This window comes from Stigmatopora nigra, chromosome 11 (genome assembly GCF_051989575.1).
Source record: "Stigmatopora nigra isolate UIUO_SnigA chromosome 11, RoL_Snig_1.1, whole genome shotgun sequence".
NCBI lineage: Eukaryota > Metazoa > Chordata > Actinopteri > Syngnathiformes > Syngnathidae > Stigmatopora > Stigmatopora nigra.
In genome coordinates, this window is record NC_135518.1 from 6,222,637 (window position 1) to 6,249,101 (window position 26,465).

General features: G+C 36.2%; 1 protein-coding gene across 14 annotated transcripts in view; it reads left to right on the plus strand.

The window, feature by feature from the left end:
• Positions 1-26,465, plus strand: part of stxbp5l (syntaxin binding protein 5L) — a 79,350-nt gene that overhangs the window by 25,411 nt on the left and 27,474 nt on the right. For all 14 annotated transcript variants that reach the window (XM_077728849.1, XM_077728852.1, XM_077728850.1 and 11 more), the window contains exons 3-16: positions 10,189-10,270; positions 11,446-11,546; positions 15,243-15,377; positions 16,853-16,916; positions 19,203-19,286; positions 20,195-20,318; positions 21,945-22,020; positions 22,776-22,930; positions 23,008-23,080; positions 23,296-23,443; positions 23,664-23,731; positions 24,514-24,554; positions 25,834-26,048; positions 26,128-26,315. In XM_077728849.1, coding sequence (XP_077584975.1) covers positions 10,189-10,270; positions 11,446-11,546; positions 15,243-15,377; positions 16,853-16,916; positions 19,203-19,286; positions 20,195-20,318; positions 21,945-22,020; positions 22,776-22,930; positions 23,008-23,080; positions 23,296-23,443; positions 23,664-23,731; positions 24,514-24,554; positions 25,834-26,048; positions 26,128-26,315 — 1,554 coding nt within the window. The remainder of the gene's footprint in view (positions 1-10,188; positions 10,271-11,445; positions 11,547-15,242; positions 15,378-16,852; positions 16,917-19,202; positions 19,287-20,194; positions 20,319-21,944; positions 22,021-22,775; positions 22,931-23,007; positions 23,081-23,295; positions 23,444-23,663; positions 23,732-24,513; positions 24,555-25,833; positions 26,049-26,127; positions 26,316-26,465) is intronic.

Here is a 26,465-nt window from a genome sequence, read left to right on the forward strand (position 1 = left end):
AGGCAATGAGATCCACTATATTCTTTTGATCACATGCAGGTTGCTATTCCTGTTTATGACATTATCATATCAGAAGATTTCTTTCCGTTAGTATCTCATAAAGATACAACTTCCCAGACTTAATATCAGATCTCTTTTTCGTCAGTACTTCCCCGATGCATTGCAATTACCGCTATTCCTCTCTGTGTTTGGGATGACAGAGTATACGAAAATAGAGACCAAATGGAAACTAAACCTGTGAGTTAAATTAAGAAGACACTAAAGGGACGTGGAAATGAAGCCTTTACAAAAGGAAGTGAAGGGGAGCCACAGGAGAGTGAGCTGGAGGTGTTGATGCATGTAGAGGGGAAGTGTGCTCAAAGAGTGTGTCAATTCACTATAAATGGAAATTGTTGTGTAGTGTGAATGCATATCAACTGATAACCGTGTGCCCTATTCGGTTGACATTTTGGCAAAAACTGAACATGTCTATACAAATGTTTTGCTTTTTAAAAGCTGCAAAGTTGTTTTTGCCAGGTAATCTGTTATACATTCAAACAGAAACGGAAACGACACTCCAGTCTGCATTTATATATTTTAGGCACTGTATACATTCACCCATTCCTGTCAAAATGAATTTGATGTTTAGCACTCAAACATTTGCATTCAAAGCCAGTTCTCTCAGTTTAGATGAACTGGATATATATCCTTGTTGTATTTATTTTCATAAATACTGTACTGAATGATTCTAGTCTGTGCTAAAAAAATATACTATATAGCAATTTTATTTGAATATTTCTACTATAGATTGATTTCTTGATTTCATTCTTGATGAATGAACAAAATAAGCTTAATATTCATCCTGCAATACGCAATCAGGTCAGGTCAGCCTAGGGCTTGTGGAATTCTGCTGTAATAGTATACTTACTACTGATTGATTTTATTTGTATTTTTTAATGCAGTAGAGAGGGCAGCAATTACAGTAATCAGCATGGGGGGGGGGGGATAGAAACATTTTCTCTAAAAAGAAATGCAATGATGTTCAGGTGGGTTAATAACTTTGAGAAATATCAGTTTTGTCCACTCTGGGTAGTATTTGCAAATGGAACCATAGTCCAACCTGTGACATTGTGACTAAGAATTTTCATCCTTGTTGAAAAAAAAATCTCTGCTAGTATAGTAGGATTCAAACCATTTGTTTCTTGTCAGGCAAGTTAACAATGATTGGTTGTAAATCACTGCAATTGACTCTGGTTAATGTTAAAATTTTTTTTCCTGTGGTCCATAAAAAAAGGCGTGTTAGTCTTTCACCTTGATACCATTTTTTAATTATGTGTGGTCCTTATTTATTAGTGTCTCCTTTTGCTTCCTCCATTTTGATTACTAAATGTTTGATCTTTTTATTTTCACATGTTGGATAACGTCCCTTTTTTTAATCTCTGCACACATCCTTGTAAAAGCTCTAATGTTCCAGAATCGGTGTGTAGCGTCTGTATGTTTTCAGCTAAGTGCTTATGAAAAACATGGCATATTCAGGCTGAAGTGTGCTTGAGAAAGAGTTGTGCTCACAGGGAGGCAGTTGTGTACACCCTTGAAAAGGATGCACGCCTTCTCGTGCAAGCAGGTGTTTCCGTAGGCGTACGTGCGTGATAGCAAGGATGAACACATTGATGCCTGCAAGAGGATGAGAAGAAATTCAGGTTAGGATGAGAGATAGGCTCTTGGCAGCAGCACCAAATTGGGCTGATTTATTTCCCCACAGTGCGACTCGTCATTTGCGAGGCGTAAACTTTCGATTTTCAGAGACTTAATCAACAATGCTGAGGAAGAGATGTTAAGAGAAGACTGTTGTGAAGGTGCAGCTATGGAACAAATAAAATGGAACTGTTTGAATTCCTGATGAAATGCAATTGCAGGCCCAGTGCAATCTGTTTTCTGACTATGGCTTGCTAAAACTTAAGCCAGAAACTGTAAACCCGCTTTGAGGGTTGTGATGTTGGAATTCTTGCTTACCACTGGGCCACTGTATAAAAATGTATTGCTTGCGTCAAGTCGATATTACAAGAATGGAATCTTGATAACCTTATAGTATGGTGATAATATTTTGATGATCAGTATTTTGTAACATTGGATATGTTGTATCTGCAGATTTTACAAGGGATTTTTAGTATCTCTCACTTTTTAGTAAGCTTGACCCATCGGTATCTGTTCAATCCAAGGTTCATCCAACCATTTTATGTGCAACGCCAGAGAGCAGAGTGTAAAGTCTGAACGGAGAACATGATATAACCTAGTCACACATGGTTGTTTGATGAAGGTACGTATGTGTGGGAGGTCTGCAATTTTTTGGGCACATGCCTGAAGAAATTGCTGTGCGAAGCCAAGCAATAATGTGTCACTATTGGAAATGTGTAAAGTAAATACATGGCAAAGACCACATTTGTTTTATTATTGTCAAACTTTTTAAAAGGTGCTCATTTATGTCGGCCGATTGGACGTCTAGCGCTGTTAACAGCACTGAATCATGAGCCCTCCAGTTTAAATGATTTAATGTCTATTGCTGTCAATGGCAGGGAAATAATATTATTATATATTATTAAAATAATAATCAAATCAAAACAAATTAAAGCAGAAGTACACTGGATAATGCTTCCAATAACACTATTTATTCATCTTATCTAAAATGATTAATGATCTTATTTAACTAATTGCCCGCCAGGTTTATAAAATAATGGGTACACCTTGCATTGGTTGACTTATGTCCAATTTATGGCTATAAATGTCCATGTTTCAGTGCCATTGACGGGCTATTATTTGCTGCCACCTTCTCACAATCAAAATAGCTTGGACATCTAGCACAATGAGTGAAAGAGTACATAACATTTTCTTTCTACACCTAAACATCCCGCTCACAATGTACTCCCACATGAGCAATGTGTGTGTTTACTCCACTTAGCCTTTTCCTCAGTGGTGTTTTTCCACCCTTAAATTTACCCCCTTTACATTTTAATGTTTGCCATTATCGTAACTTGCTGTTTTATCTTCCCTGCCTAATCCCTATCCTCTTCTATTTCCTTTTCAATCACCTGTATTCGATTATGTTTATGATTGTCATCTCTATATTCCACCCTCACCAGCATGGCTCCCTCCTCCTATTTGTGTGTATCCACGCATTGTCTCTCTGTTGATGGGGAGGCATTGAGGCAGGCAGGGCGATGGGTCATAATGATGGTGCCGGCTTCTATAAAAAGCCTGCAGGCAGCTGAATCAATATCTTCTGTTGTCAAACGGCACCTTATCTAGACAAAGTGACAGACAGAGGCTATTGGCTCTTGACTGCCGCACAGTATTCGCAGCATTGCATTGGTGGCTTTCTACGATCTGCTTGTTGAGCGGTAATGCTCGTACCCTGGAAGACTTGGCCGCAGCAAGTGCTTTTGTCAGCCTCACATATTCTATGGAGCAGAAAATCTTGCCGGACTTGCACCGCAGTACTAGACAAACAGCTCAGCGTTGCCATTTAAAAGACCACAACAAACATATACCCGTGCGCAAAGTATTTCTCAGTCTGGTAAATGGAATGAAGATTTCTATATGCTTGTATAGAAGAAGTTGAATGTGCTGAGATGGAATTTCTATGGCAACATTTCTAATACTGCAGTGCTTCGGTTTAAATATCTTTCAAAAGCCAACATATCTTCCTGCCTTGGGTCAGATTTGCAAATTCTTTCAAGGGCAAGAGTTCATATGAAAGCGGGATATCACGTTTGAAGGGATTTGTTGAGGAACATTTTTTTGAAGCTGATAACAGCAGTTCTGTGTTAAGTGTGACTGAATTCACACCCCACAACAGTGTAAGAAAAAGAACAAGAACTGGTGAGCTAATTGTAACAGCATATATAATCATTTTTGTCTACATTTTAAAACCAGAATATGCTCAAACTGATGAGTGATTAAGGTGCATTATTTAAAATATTAGAAAAATATATATATATTGATTGCATTGTACAATTCGCAAAAACAAATGTGTCTCATAGCGAAATGTAAATGCGTCTGTAATGTGACTTGTCATCATGTCATAGTGTGGATAAATATGTTATAATTGAAGACTTCATCACTACACTACTACTCTTTAGGCTTTTCCCGTTCGCTATACTTTCTCCACTTTACTCTGCCCTTTGCATCATCCTCCCCTACACAACACACTTTTATGTCCTACCTCACTAAATCCATGTATCTTGTCCTAGGTTGATCTCTAGTCTTGTTCCCTGGCAGTGCCGCCTTCAAAATCCTTCAACCCATATATAATATACCTACTTTTCCTTTTCATATGCCCAAACTATTGAAGTCTGGTCTCTCTGACCTTGTCTCCAAAATGCCTAACCACCACTGTCTTTCTTAATTTCTGATTTTAAATCCTACCCAATCTAGTCGCACTTTAAGCCAACATCAACATCTTCATCTCAGCTTTTTCTAGCTCAGCCTCCTGTCTTATGCTCGGAGCTACTGTCTCTCAGCCACAGGTGTCCAACCAATTCCACAAAGGGCCAAGTGGGTGCAAGACTTCATCACTCTAATCTGCTGGACATCCTTCCCATCTCCGTCCCTCTGTTTGGTCAGCCTTTACACATAATTATCTTCTTCTTTGCTGTCCTACTTGGCATACAGGTCATCAAATGACCCCTGTTGGTCTTTGTCACCTCTACCTTTGCCTTATGTCTCATCTCACTTTTACGTTTATCCTCTCACTAGCTAAAAAACAGACGTAGTGCCTTTCTATCCTTGTTGATGAGCCAGTGCACTTGAGTGTTTGTTTTGCAAATTATAACCCCCGAGTTGGTAATTACATTTCAACAAAACAGATGATTTGTTTTCGTTTGCACTTTGGAGCAGTAGCTCATGCACGTATAATGCCATCTCATTGGTTTCATCCCTCAAATTACAGGCGACATTTTGAAAGGGAAAAACATAACCCAGTGATCCAACTGTTTTGGAAAATGTCATCACAAATAATTGTGTTTCTGTTGACTTGACCACAGGAAATACACTGACCCTCAAAATTTCCAATCTACTTCCATTACATGCTATTCATTGCTTCTCGAAATAGGACGTCTTTTTGTTTTTTAATTTTGTTTAATGAAGCCACTTTTTTCGATGTCTGACCCGTACCTGTGTGGGTTTTTTTCTGGGCATGGAGGCTGCTTGGACTCTCTACATTGTCATTGTTAAAGTCTGGGCTATAAGGTTGGCTGGAATAGGCTCCAAAGAATGTATATAGTTTCTATGAATGTGGAGTTTTTATGTTCTCCATGTAATTCTGTGGGATTTTTCCAATTAAAAACTTCTTCTTAACTAAGATTACTCATCTTTGTCAGGGCCAAACTGTAGTTATGGTTTCATTAGAGGTCCATTATGTCTGTGAACAAGGCTACTATTGTACAATCTACATCTATTCTGGGAAGAAAAACTAATGTGAATGCATTTTACCTCTATGTTAATACCAACTATACCAAATTCGACGATTGCAAGAGCCATGACCAGCTCTGTGTGGGCACTGGAAAACCTTTTTACTGTTGTTACAAATGGAATTTAATGGCAGAGTTTTGTCCAAAATTGTATAACAAGAGTGGAATGGAGAAAATTGAAGTAGCTGTTTGTGTTCTTCCATGAGGACATGTTTAGCCATAACCTTTAATCTTCAACTTTCACAATGGCTGTTTATTGAAAGAGACATTCTATCCACCTTTTATCAGCCAGTCCAAATGTACCCTAAAAGCAATGAGGAGTAGTCAACAATCACGCTTTGACGCCCCCACTTCAAATCCTTCACTTTTTTTGTTCTACACATCTCATCTGTGAGGTGATACTCTAATTTAAATTGCCCGACCTTCTCTCCCTTTACTGCTATTATAAAACAAGCACTAAGTAATTACTATACACAGCACTCCCACAGACACACACACTCACACAGGAGATAAGAGAAAAAAATCCAAAAAGGGAGAGGGGGGTGTGGAAGTAATTGGCAATTCTACATGATGAAAATTTGATTTTTAACATGCATGACTAGAGATACAAGAAGTGGATCTCAGGTCAGTTAGAGAACCATTGGCTGGATCAATCGGCAGCAAACAGTGTTCATATAATTAGGAGAATTTGCACACTTTGATCAGTGGTCACTTTAAACTGCAATGGACCTCAAGAGAACATACAAAAAAATATAACTTGTATTTATAATGGACCCTCATTTATATTGATGCCATTGGTTGTGTCAGGTTTAGAAGTAATTAAACATATCACTGAAATACAGACGAATACAAGTTTTATCTAAACTGAAATGTCTGTTTATGAGTCTATGTGCAAATCCTACTTCATGCTGAATCACAGGTGTAGCGACTTTTTAGTGATTCACATGACCTAAAATTTAGGTCATGGAAAATATAGATTGTCAGTCATTTAGGTCCTAAATGACTGACAATCTATATTTTCCAATTCTTTTTAAGCCAACTTTATAATAGGTGATTTTTAGTATATATTGGAATGTGAAATTGCTGGGTTACAGTCTAGAGGCCTGTTGGAGAGAGTGACTCATTTTGATGGGCTTTCAAAATAAAGCAGATGTACAGAATATAACAAAGTGGCCAGATGGACAAAGCCAGATCATTGGCAGTTATGGTTGTTTAAATCTGTACAAAAATGGACTGCTATTGTGTAATTAAGTGTGTTAATCGGGATATAAAAGCTCTGTTATGTGTTTGTGAATTTACAGAATTGCAGATTAGAGCATGTTCATTTTCCTCCAGACACTACTTGCCAATCTGTTTTGATTCAAACAAATATTTATTTGGAAAATTGTAAAAGAATATAGCAAGTTGCTCTGTCCCATTCTCTTGGCAAGCCAGTCGAACTACATGACAAGTCATTCTGGTCTTCCGAGGTTTGGGCTGAATTTCAAAATCGATGGTAGAGTTGGGGCTAACAAGCACTGAAACTGAAAGAACCTGTCACAGAAGAATGGATGTGACTTAATGCAATGTGACTCATATTCCGGATTGTAGTTAATATATGCAGTTCACACATAATCAAAGTATACAGTCATGTCGAATCAGCGCACTATAACTGTAATTTCTCTGAGAAAAATCAAAGAATTATAGCATGTTGTCGTGTACTGGACAGGTTTTTAAAAAGAGAACAATAAAAAAAAAATCTGTTTATTATGGTCTTCCCCTGACTCGGTCTGACAGCAAGTTAGAACTTATGTGCAAAGTTTACTGTTCTTTTGTGCTTTGAACAAAACATGTTGTTGTACAACAAATAGTGGGACACTGAAAAATATGTTATGCACTCAGGTTGTTTGTTGACCAGTTTTGTTTTTGTTGGATAAAATGCACAAAACCTCAACAAATTTTTATATATTTGCTGTCGATATCCTTCATGATGCATGAAAAAAGCCATCTTAATTGCTGTTACATGTCAGTCTAGATTGGTCAGGAGTTGAAATCCAACCTTCCTGTTGCTTTTTCTGTTTCTATTCTTCAATCCACATATGGAATCAGATGACTTATATGAATAGCGTTTTACCTGTAGGGACTAATTGAGTCTACTATTTTTACGAAGCAAGGAAATATGGGACAATAAATACCACTCACTTTTATAATAACTCAATTCAGGTCAGTGGGTGTTACAGCTTTGCATTCTAGTCCACTCAGTGGAGAAAACCTAATTCTCACTCTATTGCAACTCATTATTTTACCCCCTGCATGTACCAAAACAACAACAAAAAAAAGAATTACATGCGCCAATTGTTTTGTTTTCCCAGCCGAGATGGCCACAATTCGCCTGAAATAATAAACAATTTTCTTGAGCATGCAGCAGTCAGTCCCTCTGTGGTTATCTGACAATAGTACAATGTTTATCTCTCATATGGATGTAGGCGGTTCACCTTCACATCAGCTTTGTGCTCTGACAGTGTCTCGGTTGTTTTGATCTGGCCCCGAGTGTGATGTGAATTTGAATGCAATGTGTGCTGAAAGTGGTTTGCTAGGGGGAGAGTGATGCAAGCAGACACAGTCTTGAGATTTAAAGCTGTTTCCATCCCCTCCCTTTTAAGAACTTAAATCACATAAACTGGCTGTGATGGCCATTACCATCTGGAGTCAACAACCATCTAAACAGTGAGCCATATGCTAGTAAAGCCCCTTTTTCTGTAGCCAATGATAAAGTGGTATAGTCATTTTTACTATACATTTTCCAATGGACAACTCAGTCTTTGTAAGGCTAGTGGCGTTTTTTGGAAATAAATATAAACACTCATGAAGACCTAACGTCCACACGACAGAAAGTGACTTGTCCACATATGTGGTTGTCATTTTTCCCACCTATTATTCATTTTTCAGATTTTCTATTGGGTTTAGGTCTGGATTTCTAAGTAGGAGAACTTCCAATCTATACATATATAATGATTCCCAGATTATTGTGAAATACCAACAAAAGGCAAAGTCTTGAAATACAATTCAATTCAATTCAGTCTAATGGGAGAGAGCTGATACAAATTGTTGACGATAACACGTCGCCAATGTGGTTTAAATATGTACATTTTTCACACTTTCTTTTGTAGCACTGCCTTTGAAAAGAATAGACAGACAACACATTTACACTGGGTGTGAATGGTCATCATTCTGTGCCATTGACAGCACTAGACGGCCAATCCATTTTGCCTAGAAGAGGGTGAATAAACTTTTTTTTTTTATTTGAGATTTGATGTCAATGTCAGCTAATCACTTGAACGAGTTACTTAGGTTACACTGTGTTGTAGGTTTAACAAGACCCTCACCGACGGAAGGGAAACATGCAAACTTAGAACAGCAGGGAAAAGATATTTTTAACACCAGGACACCTCACTGTGCTGCCCTCAAAATTGTTGAGATAATAACACTTGACTGCTTAATAGGCGTTACACCAAGTCATATGACCGTTTCCTTATTTCCCCAGTGAATGAGTCATGAATCTTAATGACAGGATTTAGGCAAATGCAGGATATGAGTATCTAAAAGGGTATAAAATTTGATGTGCATTCAAATTTGGATTCCAAGGTACTGCTGAAGGTGGGATTCTATGCTGGATACATCTTAAAATTTGCTTCTTGATCCTCATTTTCTTGCCTCCATCTTTCTATTGCTATTTCACAACTGGATTAAACTCCTGTCTCATGCTAGCTGCAATGCTTCTGATTACTTACTGAAGCCATTCATTACAGTTTTACACATTTTGTTTTCAAAATAATAGGAGGGATATGTAACTGCAGCTCATTCAGGTTACACAATTACCTTGTCCAAAGTGGTTTGTGATCTGATATAACGATGTGAGTTGACTTCATGCCAAATGGGGTGGAGAAGAATCACATTTTGAGAGAAAATGGGGAAGCAAATGTGCAGTGTGACTAAAGCGAGATTTCACATGCAAGGTATATGCACAGGATATTCGGGATTTCTTTTTTTTTATAAATCATATAAGTCATTAAGTGAATCGACATTTGAAGTCAATGTTTTTACAAGGTTCCACATCATTCAAAGGACGTATTCAGTCAAAATGAAATGCAAAAGTTAAACCTACAATGTCTAGACTGTGGAAGACCTTGCACTGTCTACGGGGCCAACACAATGACATTCTCAATATTATACGCAAAGCATTTCAAATCCTGTATCTCTGCGTACAGTAACATTTTTGTGTAAATCAGGATACATTTTATAACCATGTTGGCATTAATCTGTGTATTGATTTCCTCATTAGCATATTAGAAACCTATGAACATCTAAAAGGACCGTAATGTATGATGTAATGTATAATCTTTCACATGCTAAACATTGTTCACTTAAATTGGAGTGACAGCCAATGGGACTATTCCCCATTGTTCCTTCCTGAACTTCCTTGTGCGGATGTTTTGCAAATGTAAGTGCCCTGAGGAGGGAGAGGAGTAATCCTTATACATCAATGTGCATTTACTATAAATCATACACCACTCCATTCATCGGATGCAAATAACACCAGATGAAGTAGCCATAGCTAAAGAAACAAACTTTAGAAAAGTGCCTTTGTACATTGTAAACTAGCAAAGCATACATGTCGTAAGACTAGGAGGTATTCTGATGTGCAATATTTTTGCAAATATTTGATCAATATTCCCACATTTCCTTGACTCTGTGATGTTATCAGACTGGGTCGACCAGGGGTGGACTGCTTTTGTCACCATGAGAGTGGTGCAGCTGTTCTTCAACTACAGTTCCTTATCAATGAGGTAAGACTTAGTATTTTTCAAAGTATTGGGTCGCTTGTCTATTCTTGAAGGTAAAATTCTATACACTAATGTAGAAAGTATCCCATAATCAAGAATCTGTTGTTGTCATTGAGAGCCATTGAGTTGAATAAAAGCATTACAGTATCCAAATTTGCTAATCTTCAGAATAAGTGCAAATACATAATTTATACTGTTAATTGATCGCTCTAAACTTCGGTCAAATCTGTTTTTATTGGGAATGGTGCCAACAATTATGAAAGATTGCACCGTTAATGGTGGTTAAAGAGTTAATAGTAAATATATTTCTAATAAAAAATAAGAGCAAAAATGTTTTAAAATATGAAATATAATATAACATATAAGAATATGTAATGTTTAACATTTAAAAAAGAAAAGAAATATTATCTGACTATGATAGATATCTAATCCAATGAATTGGGTTTCTATGGTATGTACTCGATCAGAGCCAATCAGTTAATTTGTTGAAAAACATTAAAGGTGTAAGAAATGTAAGAAGATTGTTGGTGTGTTTACTTAGTTTTAGAGTTTTGAGATGTAATATACTGACTTTCGTTAGTAGTCAATGTAAAAACTGTACATTTTGAAAGCAACTCTGGTTCGGCATGTTAATATCCTCTCACATACTCGAGTGTTTGGGCTGTTGCTGCCCTGCTAATGGTTATTTTCTGAGTTGTCTCTTGACATTTAGTTTGATGTATCGACCAAATCTATTAGTAGGAAAGTGGCCACTTTTAACAGGCACTTATGAATAATGACAGTATAAACCAAAATATTCATACACACTTTGCTTTCATGGGCAGAAACGTTAAACAAATCAGATGTTGTATGTGTGTATGTATGTATGTGTGTGTATATTTATTTATAAATATAAATATATATATATATATATATATATATATATATATATATATATATATATATATATATATATATATATATATATATATATATATATATATATATATATATATATATATATATATATATATATATATATATATATATATATATATATATATATATATATATATATATATATATAGCAACATCTAGATTCAGTTTTGAAAGGAGTTTAAGGGAAATGAAGAATTTTGATAATCATTGTATTAATGATTTTTTATGTTCTTTGCTCCAATGTGTTTATTACCTAACAGGGGGCCTTAGTAACAGCCTGTGCTGATGACACGTTACACTTATGGAATCTTCGTCAGAGACGACCGGCTATCTTGCATTCACTCAAGTTCAACAGGGAAAGGTGAGAACCACTCGCAAAGAGAACGTTGTCTAGTCACAATCAACCCCATTGATGGGAAAGATTATAGAAAATAAATGGATGAACAGCACTTTGTTTGTTATACCTTTTAAAAAGCCTCTGATTTCAATAGAACCATCTTTATGTTGTTGTTTTACACAAAATTGCTGTCTGTATGATACTGACAAGCAGCATACTCACATTTATCTGCTGTCAGAACTAAATGGCAGACAATTGCTTTTATATTGCGGTACTGCTTTTGAAAACAACAGAAAAAAAAGGAAAGAGAAAATAGATTTTTTTTTCCTACGCCTTCGGTGATTCACTATGGAGCAGTCACAGACACATTCCATCATACAATTTTCCTCATTTCTTATCAGTCCTGTTGTAATACTTCATAACTGAGATAAGAATCCTTGCAGCATTTTGAGTCACAGTTTACTATAAGCGTATTCTTTGGCAAAGTGAAATTGTACATTGAAAAAGGCTGTTTAATCAAAGAGGTTATCTTGTAAGAGAACCTTCACTGATGTAGTGGTTCATTCCCCCGACTTCGGTGCAGGCAGCGTGGAATCGATTCCCACTCAGTGACGGTATGATGGCGGGTGTGAATGGTTGTCTGTCTCCTACGATTGACGGCGACCAGTTTAGTGTGACAAGGAGAAGCAGTGTTGAAGATTAATTAATTTAAGATAATAATAGTAGTGTTGAAAGTAACGTTCATTGCAGTTATATACCAGCTTCCCTTTTGTCTGCCAACTGTGGCTCTTATTAATACTATAGAATTCCACTCACATTTCATTTGAGTGAAAGAAAGAACCCAACAAAGAGATCAATACTAAGAATTTACAAAAGATGATTTCACACTATATGAATTTGAAACTTTTAAAGCTCCTCTGCAGCAAGGCACTATGCAGAACCATCGTAGAACAGTACAGCCATTCCTTTAGCTGTTGTCTCTTCCACTTATCCAATGCTGGGCAACGTGAGGCTTGTCATCTCTGACATTGGGCGAGAGGCGATATAACCTGTGAATGACTAGTCGTCCGTCTAAGGTGACCCCGCCTACTCCCGTTGTCATCGGAGATAGGCTCTGATTCCCCGCAACCCAGTAGAGCGAATCACTAGCGCAGATGATTAATGGCTACTTCTACACTGCACCATGAGCAAGCACTTGGCAAATGTGACAAGGAAAATAGCTTAGTGGGTGAACATGCATCAACCTTGACCAGAGAGTGCAGCAGTGAGGCACACTGAGAACTGAAGGGGTGAATAATTAAACCAAATAACTGTACCCGAGGTGTGTTATTAAGGCATCTGCTTCTGTTGTCACAGAGCCTCTGGGTTTTTTATATCCATCCATATTTTCTTTTTGGACTCCATTCATGATTGCAGAATGCTTGAGACGATACCTGCTGATTTTGGAATGAAGTTGGATTATGCCCTGGGTTTGTTCCCAGTCAATCACAGGGCATGTATTCATAGTTTAAGACTTCTTTCAGTCACTGAGTGCGAATTGAATTAAACTCATACTGCCTTCATGGACATCCAGTGACCCCAACATCATAGCATAGCTATTTTCCTTTGCTTTAGCAGATTTTTCAGATCACAATTTTCAGAAATTTCTTCAAAATACTTGTTACATTTTTACAATATTGTGCCATTTGTGCATATTTTACCAACATGGCCTTTATGCATGTTTTGGGGCTCAGGTTGGAAGCCAGAATTTTCAGTAAAAACATACAACCACATGAGAACATAAAAACATTCCACAGGTCTAACAACCTCTCAAAAATGAGACTGCTGATCCATATTTTAACAAGGAGGCGCCACGTTATCCTCAATGTTCAAATCCCTCTGAATAACATTATTATGCACAACCTTTTATCGACACAGCCAATTTGTGTGAGGACAAAAAAAAAAAATAATAACAAAGAAACAAAAAAAAATGGAGAAAGTCATGGTATGTTGTTTTTCTTTATTGTACTTTACCTTTGTTATGTTGTGATGGGTGTAGAGGCCTCTACATCTTTTCACAAGCACAGCAGTGAATCATTCTTAAAGACAAAAGAGAAAAAAATCAAAGGGTCTTGTGAATCATCTCTCAGAGGTGGCGACTTGCTATTTAACTCTGTCTCTAGGCTTAATCCAACGAAAGGAATGCCTTGAACAACCCCCCTCCAACCCTTAGAATTATGGATGAATCACTGGAGACGATGGAGACAATTGTGTTGTGATAGCTGTCAGTCACTTCTTTGAAGCTGCCAAGTCTACAGAATACTTGCATTTCGCAGAATATTATTGAACATAATAATTGGGGACACTGTGCTCAGTCAAAGAACTGGTTTCCTTCCCCCATGCTGGTGACACAATGGTGTTGCTTTTCATGTTACCAAGCACTTAGCTTGAATTGTTTTGTTTCTGCAAGCTTCCTAATTAGCTATTGTTCTGTTTCATGTCATTATGATGGAGTCTGTGGCTGTGAGGTGACTCCAAACAATTATTTGTGATTGTAAATATTGAACAGGGTTAACATTATACTCCATGCCGCAAAATAATCATTCAGGAAAGTCCAGATCCTTGTTGATGTTGATTGCACATAAAGGTTTAATTAAAGGTGAAATGATTCTTATAATTTTCCTTTCAGCAAAATAAATAATATTATTTATAATTCATCATACAGTTTTCCCACTCCATTATATTTTTTAGATCAATTGAATTGTATGGTTTCTCTTTCAACTGTTCAGCCGGAACTAAACGGATTAAAATGGTGAATCGTTACATAGCTTACTTGTAGCTGGATGAAATTCTGATGGATCTGTCATCTCTGATTGGTAGGTCAATAAAAACTTATCATATTCCCTACAATATTTTTCTAATTAAAAACTCATCCCTAAAATTGCATATGCATGATGCAGGGCATCTTTGATTAATAATTGACTCTGCATGGAAATATTCTTATTGAAACAAGCTATATGTGAACATAAATACATTAACACTAGTGGGTGAATATGTATGGACAATGATAACCAGGTGATAGGTACTGCTTACTAGAGGGGAATATAACACTATACCCTTCCTGCCAAGATTCAAATGAAAGTTTCAGCCTGAGTAGGTCCATGAATGAGTTAAGAAATAGCTAGCACCGAAGAGAGAAAATATGAACCTCCTTTTAATAAGTTTGACTTGTCAAGGTGTTGAATTTCAACATTACTGCTTGCCTAGCTGTCAATCAACACAAATTCTACTGCTTCAATATGTATCTGTTCTATGGAGAGTGCTTGAAAATTTATATCTGTATCCTGACTGAAAGTGAACACAGAGCTGAAAATTAAAAACTAAAAAAAAACAGTTGACTACCTAGAAATTACTAAAGTAAAACATCACAGCCGCTTTTGCACTTCATAGTGAAGCTTTAATTCTCATTATACTTATATAATGACAATAGAAGCATTCAAAATCAATCAAAACAATTTAAAACAGTCTTCATGTCCTGTAAACAATTAACCTTAATTTAATATTTCGTAAGTAAAGGTACCACTTTGTTATTTATTACAATGGCAGCAAAGACAGAAATAGCAAGGTTTTCTTCCTAAACTGGATAAGCCTGGCAGGTGCTTGTGCTTCTAAGACATATACACCAATTTGTATCTTATATGCATATACTAACTTATTCTCTCCCTATTTTTCTTGTTTTAGGATCACATTTTGCCACCTTCCCTTTCAGAGTAAATGGCTTTATGTGGGGACAGAGCGCGGGAACACACACATTGTCAACATTGAGTCTTTCGTTTTGTCAGGATACGTCATCATGTGGAACAAAGCCATCGAACTGTAAGTTATCAGACTTATTCATTATTATAGGGATACAATTCAATATCATTTTATAGCAGTGTACTAGCAGAAATACTAAATAACAAAATGCAAGTGATACATATCCATCAGTACATATGTGAATGTATCAGGTTTTATATTTTGGATCATGTAGGCCACACTTTTATACTGAAATGTTATGTTCACGTACTATATGTATTTGGCAATCATGATCAGAGAGAGGTAAAATGCTTTACTCAATTAGACATTCATCACACAGGTACCCTCTAGTTGAGTTGTAGGTCAGGGTCACTGTGGTTTAACACTGATTAAAATGACATTCAACAAAAATGTCTCACAGTGTAAACTAAAATGATGAAGTCTTGGCATTTTACAACTCAAAGGTCAGAGATGACTTTACTGCCATTTGAGTTCTGCGCACGCACCACAAAAAAAGCAAATCTGCACTCTGATTTTGGGGCCCACTCATACAATTCCCAAAAGATAGACAAAACATACAATCAGCATAATAGATCTTATATCTAGTACATAGCACTGTGGATTTGATGCGTTTTAATGGGTTTTCTTCCCTCAAATATATCACCCACCCACATTTACACTTCCTAGTGTTACACTGGCAAGCTCTCTGCTACCATGTCAGTCACTCCGCACTTCCACACCAAGCCATCTTGTTCTCTTGTGACAACCCAAACTACAGTAAGCAGTTATAACACTGGGCGTGTTTGTTTGTTTGTGTGTCTGCGTGGGAAGTCTCTCTTGGGAAAGGTCTGGGATGCCGGCTTAACGTTCGGGAGCTGGGGTAGAAGGCAGGCACATTTATAACAATTTCTGTGGGTTCTTGGAAATAATCTGTGAATGAAGGCTGTGCCAATTTAACAATAGAATACAAATCAACATTTGCTGCCAGCTTCTTGCGGTAAAATTGGATTGGGGACTCTATCACCTTCAATGAAACTGAATCAGGATCATTATTAAGAGCTGCCAAAAATATTTGCATGTTTTTGGGGCATGGGAAGAAACCAAAGTACCCACTGAAAACCTACACAGGCACAGGAGCATAGAATTAAAATCATTAAGAGGCTGAACATGGCTATGAAAACCATTCATTTGCTGAAAAAATGCTGTTTTGTTTCCTTTTTTTGTGTTTTAATTTAGAAATGTTAAAACTAAATCATGAAAAAATAGGTTAAATTATTGTACATATAAAGAGGCTCAAAAGAGAAAATTATTTAGAATTTTTAGGTCAACAAAAAGATACTTACGCGTTTAATCAAGAGTTTTTAGTAATTAATTTGATGATCATTTATTTCAAATGGAATGAATGTCTATCTATCACTGGCAATGGCACTGAAACATGATTATTCATCACCAATCCTCCCTTATGAATGAATTGGACAGTCATTTCTGTCATTGGCAGCCAAGCAATGAACAAAAAATGGTCTTCTTTCCAAGGTTGTCTTGCTCTTTCTTTTCAGATCAACTAAAACTCATCCAGGACCTGTAGTTCACTTGAGTGACAGCCCAAAAGATGAAGGCAAGGTGAGTAGTTGTTAATTATTTTTGTATCAACTGATGTAGCAACAATACGACGTGGTAATACTTTTCTGTTGCCTTGACACTTGTCAGCCTCTAACAAATTGTTACAAAAGTTTCAGGTGGCTTCAGAATAGGTCATTGACAAGCGCATTGATTTACCCGATGGTTTTCATGGCCGCTAGACAAAAAGAAAAAAAATCAGCGTTGACAAGCTGTGAAACACAAAAACAAGACACGCTCACAGCAGCTGTCGCTTGTTGCACGAAGTGACATCAGAGAAAAATGTTTCATACTGCATTAAAAGATTATGGAGCGTGTAGGGAACTCGTTCAACTCATCCAGTCAAAATGAATTTGATGTCTGTCTCTGTCAATTACAGACAATGAGTTAAACAGCATATATATTATAATAAAACTACAATATTAATAATAATAATCAACTTTAAATTCTTTATTGGCCATAACCATCGTGTACCTCTGCTTTTACACATATTTACATGTTTTTTTAACCCCTTCATTCCTATTTTTGCAATAATTGTCTCTAATTAGAATGTCTATTTAAATATTATTATTTATTACAATAATAATAATAATATATATTTATGTATTGTCATTATTTTGTTGAACTGTCAAAATAACCTGCAAGGAAAAAACACCAGTGAACCATTTTCAAAATCTAAATTTTACTAAATATAGCATCAAAGAGTATAGTTTAACATTTTATTAACTTGTTTTTTTTCTTCTTACTATTATTTATCACTAACAAATAAAATATATAACAAATCTGCTTCTTTTGTGTGATCTCACACACTGTTCAAAAGTAAAGTAACAAAAGAAAATGAAAACGCCAGGACTTCATTATATCTAAAATTGGGTTCCAATACTGAGTTTTGAATGACAATAAAACAGATTGGATGTGTTTTTCCGTATTGAGAAATTATAAGCAATTATATGTCATCAGGTATTTGACTACTCACCATGAAAAGCTTGCTTCAGTGCATATAATGGTGGAAATTTTAATTGTTATAATACTGAATATAATGAGATACTACCTTATTAATGACATGTTGTAATTGCTAATGTGCCTGGCATTATATATCTTTTTTCTTGAATTTCATAGAGATTTGAACATTTAGGCATTAACCTTTTGAATTTGAAAACTTAATGATATCCCTTTTATGTTGATTTGCATTTGATATTATACCCTATAGACTACTTTAAAAGATCTCAGACAACTATGCTGACTGCACACTTTCTTCCAGGCTTCCTTCCTTTCTTATTCTTCAGCCTCTCTTAACTTCTTGATCTACTACCACTGTCAGATGTCTCAGTCTTTCCTCTCAGCAAGATGAACACATTCCACCTTTTTCTTTTAGAGCAAGTCTTTCCTAAAATGGCTTGCATCTTTGCTGACGGAAGTTGTCGATTCGACTCGACTTTCGTTCGGCGTTGCATGTGGGCCCACTTTTTCTAAATTTTAGCAGTCGTGTGTGTGTGTGTGTGTGTGTGTGTGTGTGTGTGTGCGCGTGTGAAAGTATAAAGTGCGCACAGAGATTTCTTTCTTTGCACTTTTGGCTGGGCCTTGTAGAAGAGTAAGATAGTTGCAAATCTTCATATGGTTTGTCTCCACAAATATGGGTTAAATACATCAATATTATTCTATTATAGAAATCAGATGTTTCTTATGACTGCGGCAAAAGCTTGAAAATTGATTTATATAAACAATTTCACATTGCACATCTATGGTATAAATGGTACCCATGTTTTAGCCCTAAAATAACGTTAATGGTATCAGGAGGATCGAGATGCAGCTTCCAGTCAGGCTACCCAAGTTGGCCACCATCTCGGCATGCTGCTCATCCTTCTGTTGTGAATTGAAATTAATTTATCAATAGTAGATATCCATTCCATTTGATGCAGGAGGGTGGCAGTGAATGACTGTTCCTCTATCCGCTGCCTGCCCTCCTACTTCAAGTGGATTAAACCTCAAGTGCCATCAATGGCAGCCATTAACCTAAGCCGTGTCTGACCAAGCCATTATAGAATTACTTCAAATTCAAGTGAGTATGCTGAAATGTAGTATTACATTATAAAAGCAAAACGACTGCAAAACGTTGTATTTGTACAGTATCATCCAATACCAACACAGGTCTAATTCAAATAGATACTCAATAAAAGGTATCAATGACATCAGCCAAAATGTATGTATTGCATTATAAAACTTGTTATTGAAGTAGTGAAATATCTTAATTTGGATATTTTTACTCATGTGATTTATCATCTATTTCAGCTTCTGGTCGGATTTGAGAGCGGGACAATAGTACAGTGGGACCTCCGGGCCAAAAAGGCTGACTTCAGGATCTACTATGATGAGGTGAGTTTAGACACTAGTGGAATATTTGACAAAAAAAGTAGTGTAAGATTGACTCGAAATAAGCCAGGGTATAATGAAATTTCAGATCTTTCCTTTTCACGGACTCCTCGTTTGTTGATGTTAACCTGAGCTGCCTGTTTCATGTCGACTTTGCTTTTTCTTTTCTCATGGGGCTAGGCATACTGCTGACTTAAATTTTTAGAGTCCACAATTTCAAGCTTATTAGTATTACTTGCTGTGTTTATTCCTTTACATCAGTCCACTCTTGACGATGATCGACATTTCTGTGGCTCTTTTCGTCTTTTCAGTTATAAATTTAAGTAGTAAGAGTATATCATTATTATTATTATTATTTATAATGAGTTTATCACTAGAAATCCTGTCCCAAGGATTTAAATTTATTGTTACTTGATGTCTTAAAGAATTGTGAGGAAAAAAAAGACCCATTTAATCAGTTCATTCACCCAATCTCTGTACCACTTATGCTCAAGAGGGTCTCGGGGGATGCTGGATCTTATCCCAGCCAACTATGGGCAGCAGGTAGGAAAACCCTGAATTGGTTACCATTTAATCGCAGAGCACAATGACATGAACAAACATGCATGCTCCCACTCATACCTAGGGAACATTCAAAGTGTTCAAGCACCCTTCCATGAAAGATTCTGGTATATGAGAGGAAACTAGAGTACACGTAAAAAACCCACGCAGGAGTGGGGAGAACACCGAGGATTAAACTCTCGATCTGGACGTGTTAACCACTCTTCAACCGGGATGCCTTGTTTATATTGTATTTGAGTTTGTTGTATTGTTTTCTTAAATGAACTTGAAATGTTTATATTTATAATCTTCTTCTCATATGTGAGAGTTCTGGTTTTAGAGTGATTTACGATTTTTTTTTTCAATTACAGGCCATTCACTCAGCCAGTTGGCATCATGAAGGAAAGCAGTTCATGTGCAGCCACTCTGACGGCAGCTTGTCAGTATGGAACCTCAGAAACACCACCAAGCCCATCCAGGTCACTTTCCCACATGGTAAGACTAACCTTTGTAGTTTTTAGAGGACTATTACAATCTTCTTCCATAAAAATTTACAATGTTCAATGGCTTTGCCAACCAACCTTTAAACAGCGCCTATTTGATGTGTTCCCCTTTTTTTGAGCCTTAGCTCATTGCCTGTTTTAATATAAATCCAACAACAAAAGGATTTCAAAACATCTTAATATCTCAATTTATCATACATGTAATCGGTTTGAAGTCCCTATCATGTGAATGACAATTTGTTGACGCATACTGTAGTTTAGTTATTATTATTATGCAGTATTTTTTTTACAGTAAAAGACCAATGTTACAATCATTGCTTTCAGTAAATGATATTTCAACAGAATGGCTCAAATTGGATAACTTTTCTTAGCGCATTTGATGTGGGAATAACTAGTGTACATTCAACTTTTAAATCTATAGCGGACATATTCTGTTTTCTGAGTGTGTTTTAAGAAAAAGGAGAAGAATCTGATTTCCAATAAAGGCAAGTATATATTTCAATATATGCAACACAGCCTTTATTGGTCAGCTTTGACCACATTTGTCACTTATGAGTGAATGATTGTCAGTCCCTGGTCTAAATAGCTATCATGATTAGGATTTTCCTTCAGATTGTCCTCCCAGGAACACAAAATAAGATCTTAGATTAGCACAACAAATTAGAATTTATTATGATCTGACAAAGATCTACCAGTATAAATCAGCACCTCTGCCCAAATGCATCAAACAGGAACATTTCCCTTGAGTTTAATAGGATGATGAATGTGTTGATTCTTACTCGGAATATAATGGAAAAGAAATCAACCATGATATAAAAAGAAAACCAAAAAAAACATTCCTAACAGGAACAATATAAACATTCTTAGATCATCGTAATAAAACCAAAAGAAACAATAATTATTTTCTTGGAAACCAGACAGTGTCCCTCCACGCCAATGGTTATTGGAGTAATAAATAATTCTGACAATCCTCTACCAACAAAGATGTATTGGTTTGCCACTGTTGCTTCATATTGACTTTGTATTTTTTATTTTTTTAAGCAACTGGCTTCCTGGATACATGTGCACCGTTCGTCTCTCCCCATTTGTTTTGTTTGTTGCACTCAAATGTCCCACTGTGAGATGAACTAGACGCCTGGCAGTCACATTTTTTCTAACCTGCTTCCAGCTGGCTCCATGAAATATATAATCTGATTCACCACTAGCGACACTTTGCGGGTTTGAACAATTCAGTCAAATTTGATCCATTTGCTATCTGCTGCCTGACAAATATTCCAAAAGCTGTGTTGTTATGATTTAGATTTGTCATCTTTAACTTATTGGTTGTCGTTGATGGGGAAAAACTGACATATTGCAACTTACAAAGCTGAAACTCAAAAGAAAAATTAAATGGATCAACAACCTCTAATATTCAAATGGCTTTAATAATTTGATAAATTGACTGATTGGCTGCTACTGATAAATATCCAATTAATGTGGAGTGGGAGGGTTGGCAGCAATTATTCGATCGATTCTCACAGCGAAAAAATATTGGACGTCTACCACCGTTCATGGCCACGGATCGTGATCTTTCAATGCCAGCTCTTACAGTTAGTTTTTACTATTTGATGTGCTTCAGGTAAAATACAAAAGGATGGAAAGAAGGAGTCATGTAAACCCATACTGAAAGTGGATTACAAGACCTCAAGGAACAGGTGTGTTTTCTATCTCTTTGTTACTGAACAGTACTAAAATGACACCAATATTACATAAATAACATGTCAAACTTTCAAAACTCATCTTTGACATGGGTCACTTCATGTTGTGATTTTGTTATGGTGGTTATTATGTATACCACCAAAGGATACAAATAACTGGCAACTAATTAAATATGATATGAATCAATAGACTATTCTATTTTATAATTTGGGAAACAGTAATCAGGTGTTTCTTGGGCCCAAATTCTTTCAAAACCCTTCTCTCTTAGTATCAAATATTGTCTTATTAATTTATTAGATATGCAAAAAGATTATATATTTTAAAATGTAATGAATCACATGAGATCCATAATTATTCTTAGATCAATTGATTCATGGAAATACTTTTTGCATGGGGTAAAATAATTACTCTATTTTTTTTAATATTATTTATTTTCAGTTTATTTTATTTGTTGTTCAGTCATTTACATTATTTAATTCAAAAACGTGAAATGTAACAATTCTATTTGTCATTTTGTTTTTATTTTTTTAATAACAGTAGTGTATATGTTGTTTATGGGAATAACATGAAGTCGATTTATATTATTTATTTTCAAGGGCATTCAAAATGAAATGACGTTTTGTATCTGGCAAGTTTGACAGCAGTAGTTTAAAACACTCATTGAAATACACCCATACACACTTGAAAAGAAATATTTGAGACATTTGCAGGTTAAAAAAAACTTGTTAAAATGCTGTTTTCCCCAACACAGTGAGCCTTTTGTCATCTTCTCTGGAGGTCTTTCATACGACAAGGCAGGACGGCGGCCTACGTTAACCATCATGCACGGCAAGGCAATCACAGTCCTAGAGATGGACTATCCTATTGTTGAGTTTATAACACTTTGTGAGACTCCATATAATAACGGTGAGTGCAAATCAAATACGCGGTTGGCTTGTCAAGGTTGAAATCTTCTACAAATCATGAATCTTTGAATTTTTCAGAAGTTCAAGACCCTTATGCAGTGGTGGTACTTTTAGAAAAGGATTTAATAGTGGTGGACCTAACACAGAGCAAGTATGTGTTTCACAGTAATAAAGTCAGTAAAATTGGTAAAAGCAAAGTTGCATATTATTAAAACGGCATATTCGTTGTTTTTGAAGAAGATGTAATATCACCCGGGAACCCTTTTAAGAGACAAGACTAATTAGAGGAAAAACAATTGCAATAAAGACAGAACAAAGGAGTATTAAGACGTTTATATCTTCTTTTCTTTTTGGGATTTTCTGCAGCTTCCCTGTCTTTGAGAATCCTTACCCTATGGACATCCACGAATCTCCCGTTACATGTACAGCATATTTTGCAGACTGCCCTCCGGACATCATCCCTGTCCTCTACTCCATAGGCGTTAAACACAAGAAGACAGGCTATAGTCAAAAGGTAAGTTAAATTCCTCCATTATGGTTAAAATCATGCCAATTTACACACTTGAAGGCAAGAAAAAGTCCTTTTAAAAACTCAAAGCTCATCTCATCTCATTTTCGGAACCGCTTTATCCACACTAGGGTTGCGGAGGGTGCTGGAGCCTATCCCAGAGGACTTCGGTAGCCTATAAAACTCAAAGTAGTTTTTTTTGTTGTTGTTTTTTTTTCCTTGCTAGGAATGGCCAGTTAGTGGAGGAATGTGGACGTTAGGCTCCCATACCTACCCGGAGATCATAATTACTGGGTAAGTCACAAATATTGTAATTATATTAGTGTCTTGGAATAAAAATTGGATTAACCTATTATAAATCATTTAACTTATTGGTTGCCATTAATGGCACTATAGAAACACTACTAGTCAACACTACTATATGTTTTTATAAGTCAATTATTAACATTACCTACAAGAAAACTAAAACATGCTTGGAATAATAAACAATTCTTGCAAGGCCCTGCTGGTGTGTCAAGGATAACAACAATTTATATACTTATACTTTTGTTTTGTGGTCTTGTCCTTGCTTTACATACCATTCTGATAGATATCCAATCTAGGAAAACTGTTTTTTTTTTTTTTTTATGCAATGGTTTGTTTAATCCATATGAGGAAAAGATGATAGTGTTTTGCATTTGCTGTTTTGTGGGCCCTTTTTATAATTTTAGATTTGGGCTTGTGCCAAACTCAGCATAATGAGCACAGCACAGAGTGGGGCCATGCCGCACTCTGAGAGGTTGGCAGAGATGTTAAACCATTCTGAAGCAAACACGCAAGCTGGTCTTCGCTGCTGCATGACTCCTCTGCAGTCACGTTTTACCTTTAGTGTCAGGGTTATTTTTAAAACACATAGTAGAATAAGAATTGATATTGTTTCATTCATTTTAAAACTACAGGACTACTTTTTTTGCACAATAGCACATAGCTCCCTATGAAATTTCTAAATAAAGGGTACTATGATAAAACATTACCTAAGACTTAAATAATTCCATTGTATTATTGTTGTTGTACTTTTGACCTTTTACTTTTCTCAGACATGCAGATGGATCGATCAAGTTTTGGGATGCGTCTGCAAGTAAGTCCAATACCATTTCATAGCTGATATGTTTAGAAATAGCACATTTAAAATCCTCATAATTATATAAAATACTTCAATCAATACTACTTATTGTACATGACGTCAATTTGATGAACATTTCTGTAATTTTGACACTTAAATCCAAAAGTAGCCAATCTTTTTAGATGATTGGTTGAAGTACTGACATTCCTAGTGAAGAAATGTCTAAATTCCCTGAGGTTACCATTTTTTTTTAACAGCACTCTCCTCACCTATTTTTGCACAGTCGTGTTCAGTTGTGTTTTCTCTATGCACGGAAATATTTTTTCTGTTGAATTTTAAGTTATTTGCTTCTACAAATCAAAAACACAAGACTAAAAGTTGACGGCTATAAATATTCACAGCTTGTTGAGTTATTCATGGCTCAACTCAGACAACACATTATGCCGAGGTCATGTGGAAGTTCTCTTGTTGGCTCAGAGCTTTCAGTCCATTTGGAAAATATTAGATATTTGGTTTGAACTAATTGAATGAATCATTTTTAGTACTTTTTTTCTGAAATCTCAACTTAAAACCTCATTTAGAACCCCTCTAATGCTTTTACTAGCAGAAGCCAGCCCGTCCTTGCTATGTAATTGCCATTGTAGATAATAACCCAATCATGTAGCTTCATCCTTCTGCTTTGAATTTAAATAAGTTTTCCACTAATAGACATCCATTGCCATCAATGGCAACCAACCACTGATGTCTGCACCATTTTGGGAAGAAATCCAAGTGACCTCACTCAGGTCCAATCAAAGTGGTTCCTCTCATACCCATTCAATGTAGGATGCTAGTTGCCCATTAACAATCTTGACATGGGTGGCCAATCAAATGCTTACCTGTTGACACAATGCTAGGTTTTTTGTAAAATGAACTGGAAAAGCACAGAAAACCCCAAAATGTTGATTTAAAAAAGATAAATATTTTACTGTGCTGCATTTCATTTCTGTAAATGTGTCAATGACAATATTATTCACACACAAAATAAGTCGTCTAAATTTAAACTGATTGTGTTATAAATAAAACGTGCAAAAAATACCAGGTTTTTTTTCACCAACAACTATCAAGATTCTGGAACAGTCTGCCAACTTAGACACCTTAATATACTGTTATAGCTCCAACCGTAAGCCTGCAGAGTATTATTCTTGGCAAGTTCAAAATGTCGCTTTTCATCACACAATTTTTTATAAAGGGCACGTGTTGGATTTTTGTTGGAATTAAAGTAACTCCACAAATAAATGCTTTTTCCAATCAGTTACACTTCAGATGCTATACAAATTGAAGACATCCAAGGTGTTTGAAAAGCCCAAACCAAACGAGAGTCGTGCCGCAGAACTGGTGGACGATGACCCTTTTGCAGTCCAGATGGTCAGCTGGTGTCCCCAAAGTCGCATCTTTTGTGTCGTTGGGATCTCGGCCCACATCATCCTGTACCGCTTTAGCAAATATGATGCCAACACTCAAATTGTGGTGAGCACTTCAACCGTCAATCAACAGCCCTATACATTTTCATTTGATGAAATATTATATTAATTTGTCTCTTGTACAGTCTTTAGAAGTGCGACTGCAATGTGATCCAGAAGATGTCATTTCTCCATCTGAAAATGAGAACAATCCCTGCTTTTCTGAGCCCCACTCAGGCTCCCACTCCCCTCAAACCTACCACCACCAACAACAACCACCAAGCCCAGGTGGTGGAACACCAGAGTCTTTGAAAGACAGCACACCCTGCCTTAAGTAAGGAATTATGCAAATATACATTTGGATAAAATCATATATTGAAGGTGGCCTATGGGTAGAGTGGTTAGCACGTCCAAAAGGAAACGAGTAACCATTCCCACACAAAATCACAACTAGAGGTGTTTTAAAATGATTAATCAGCCTATC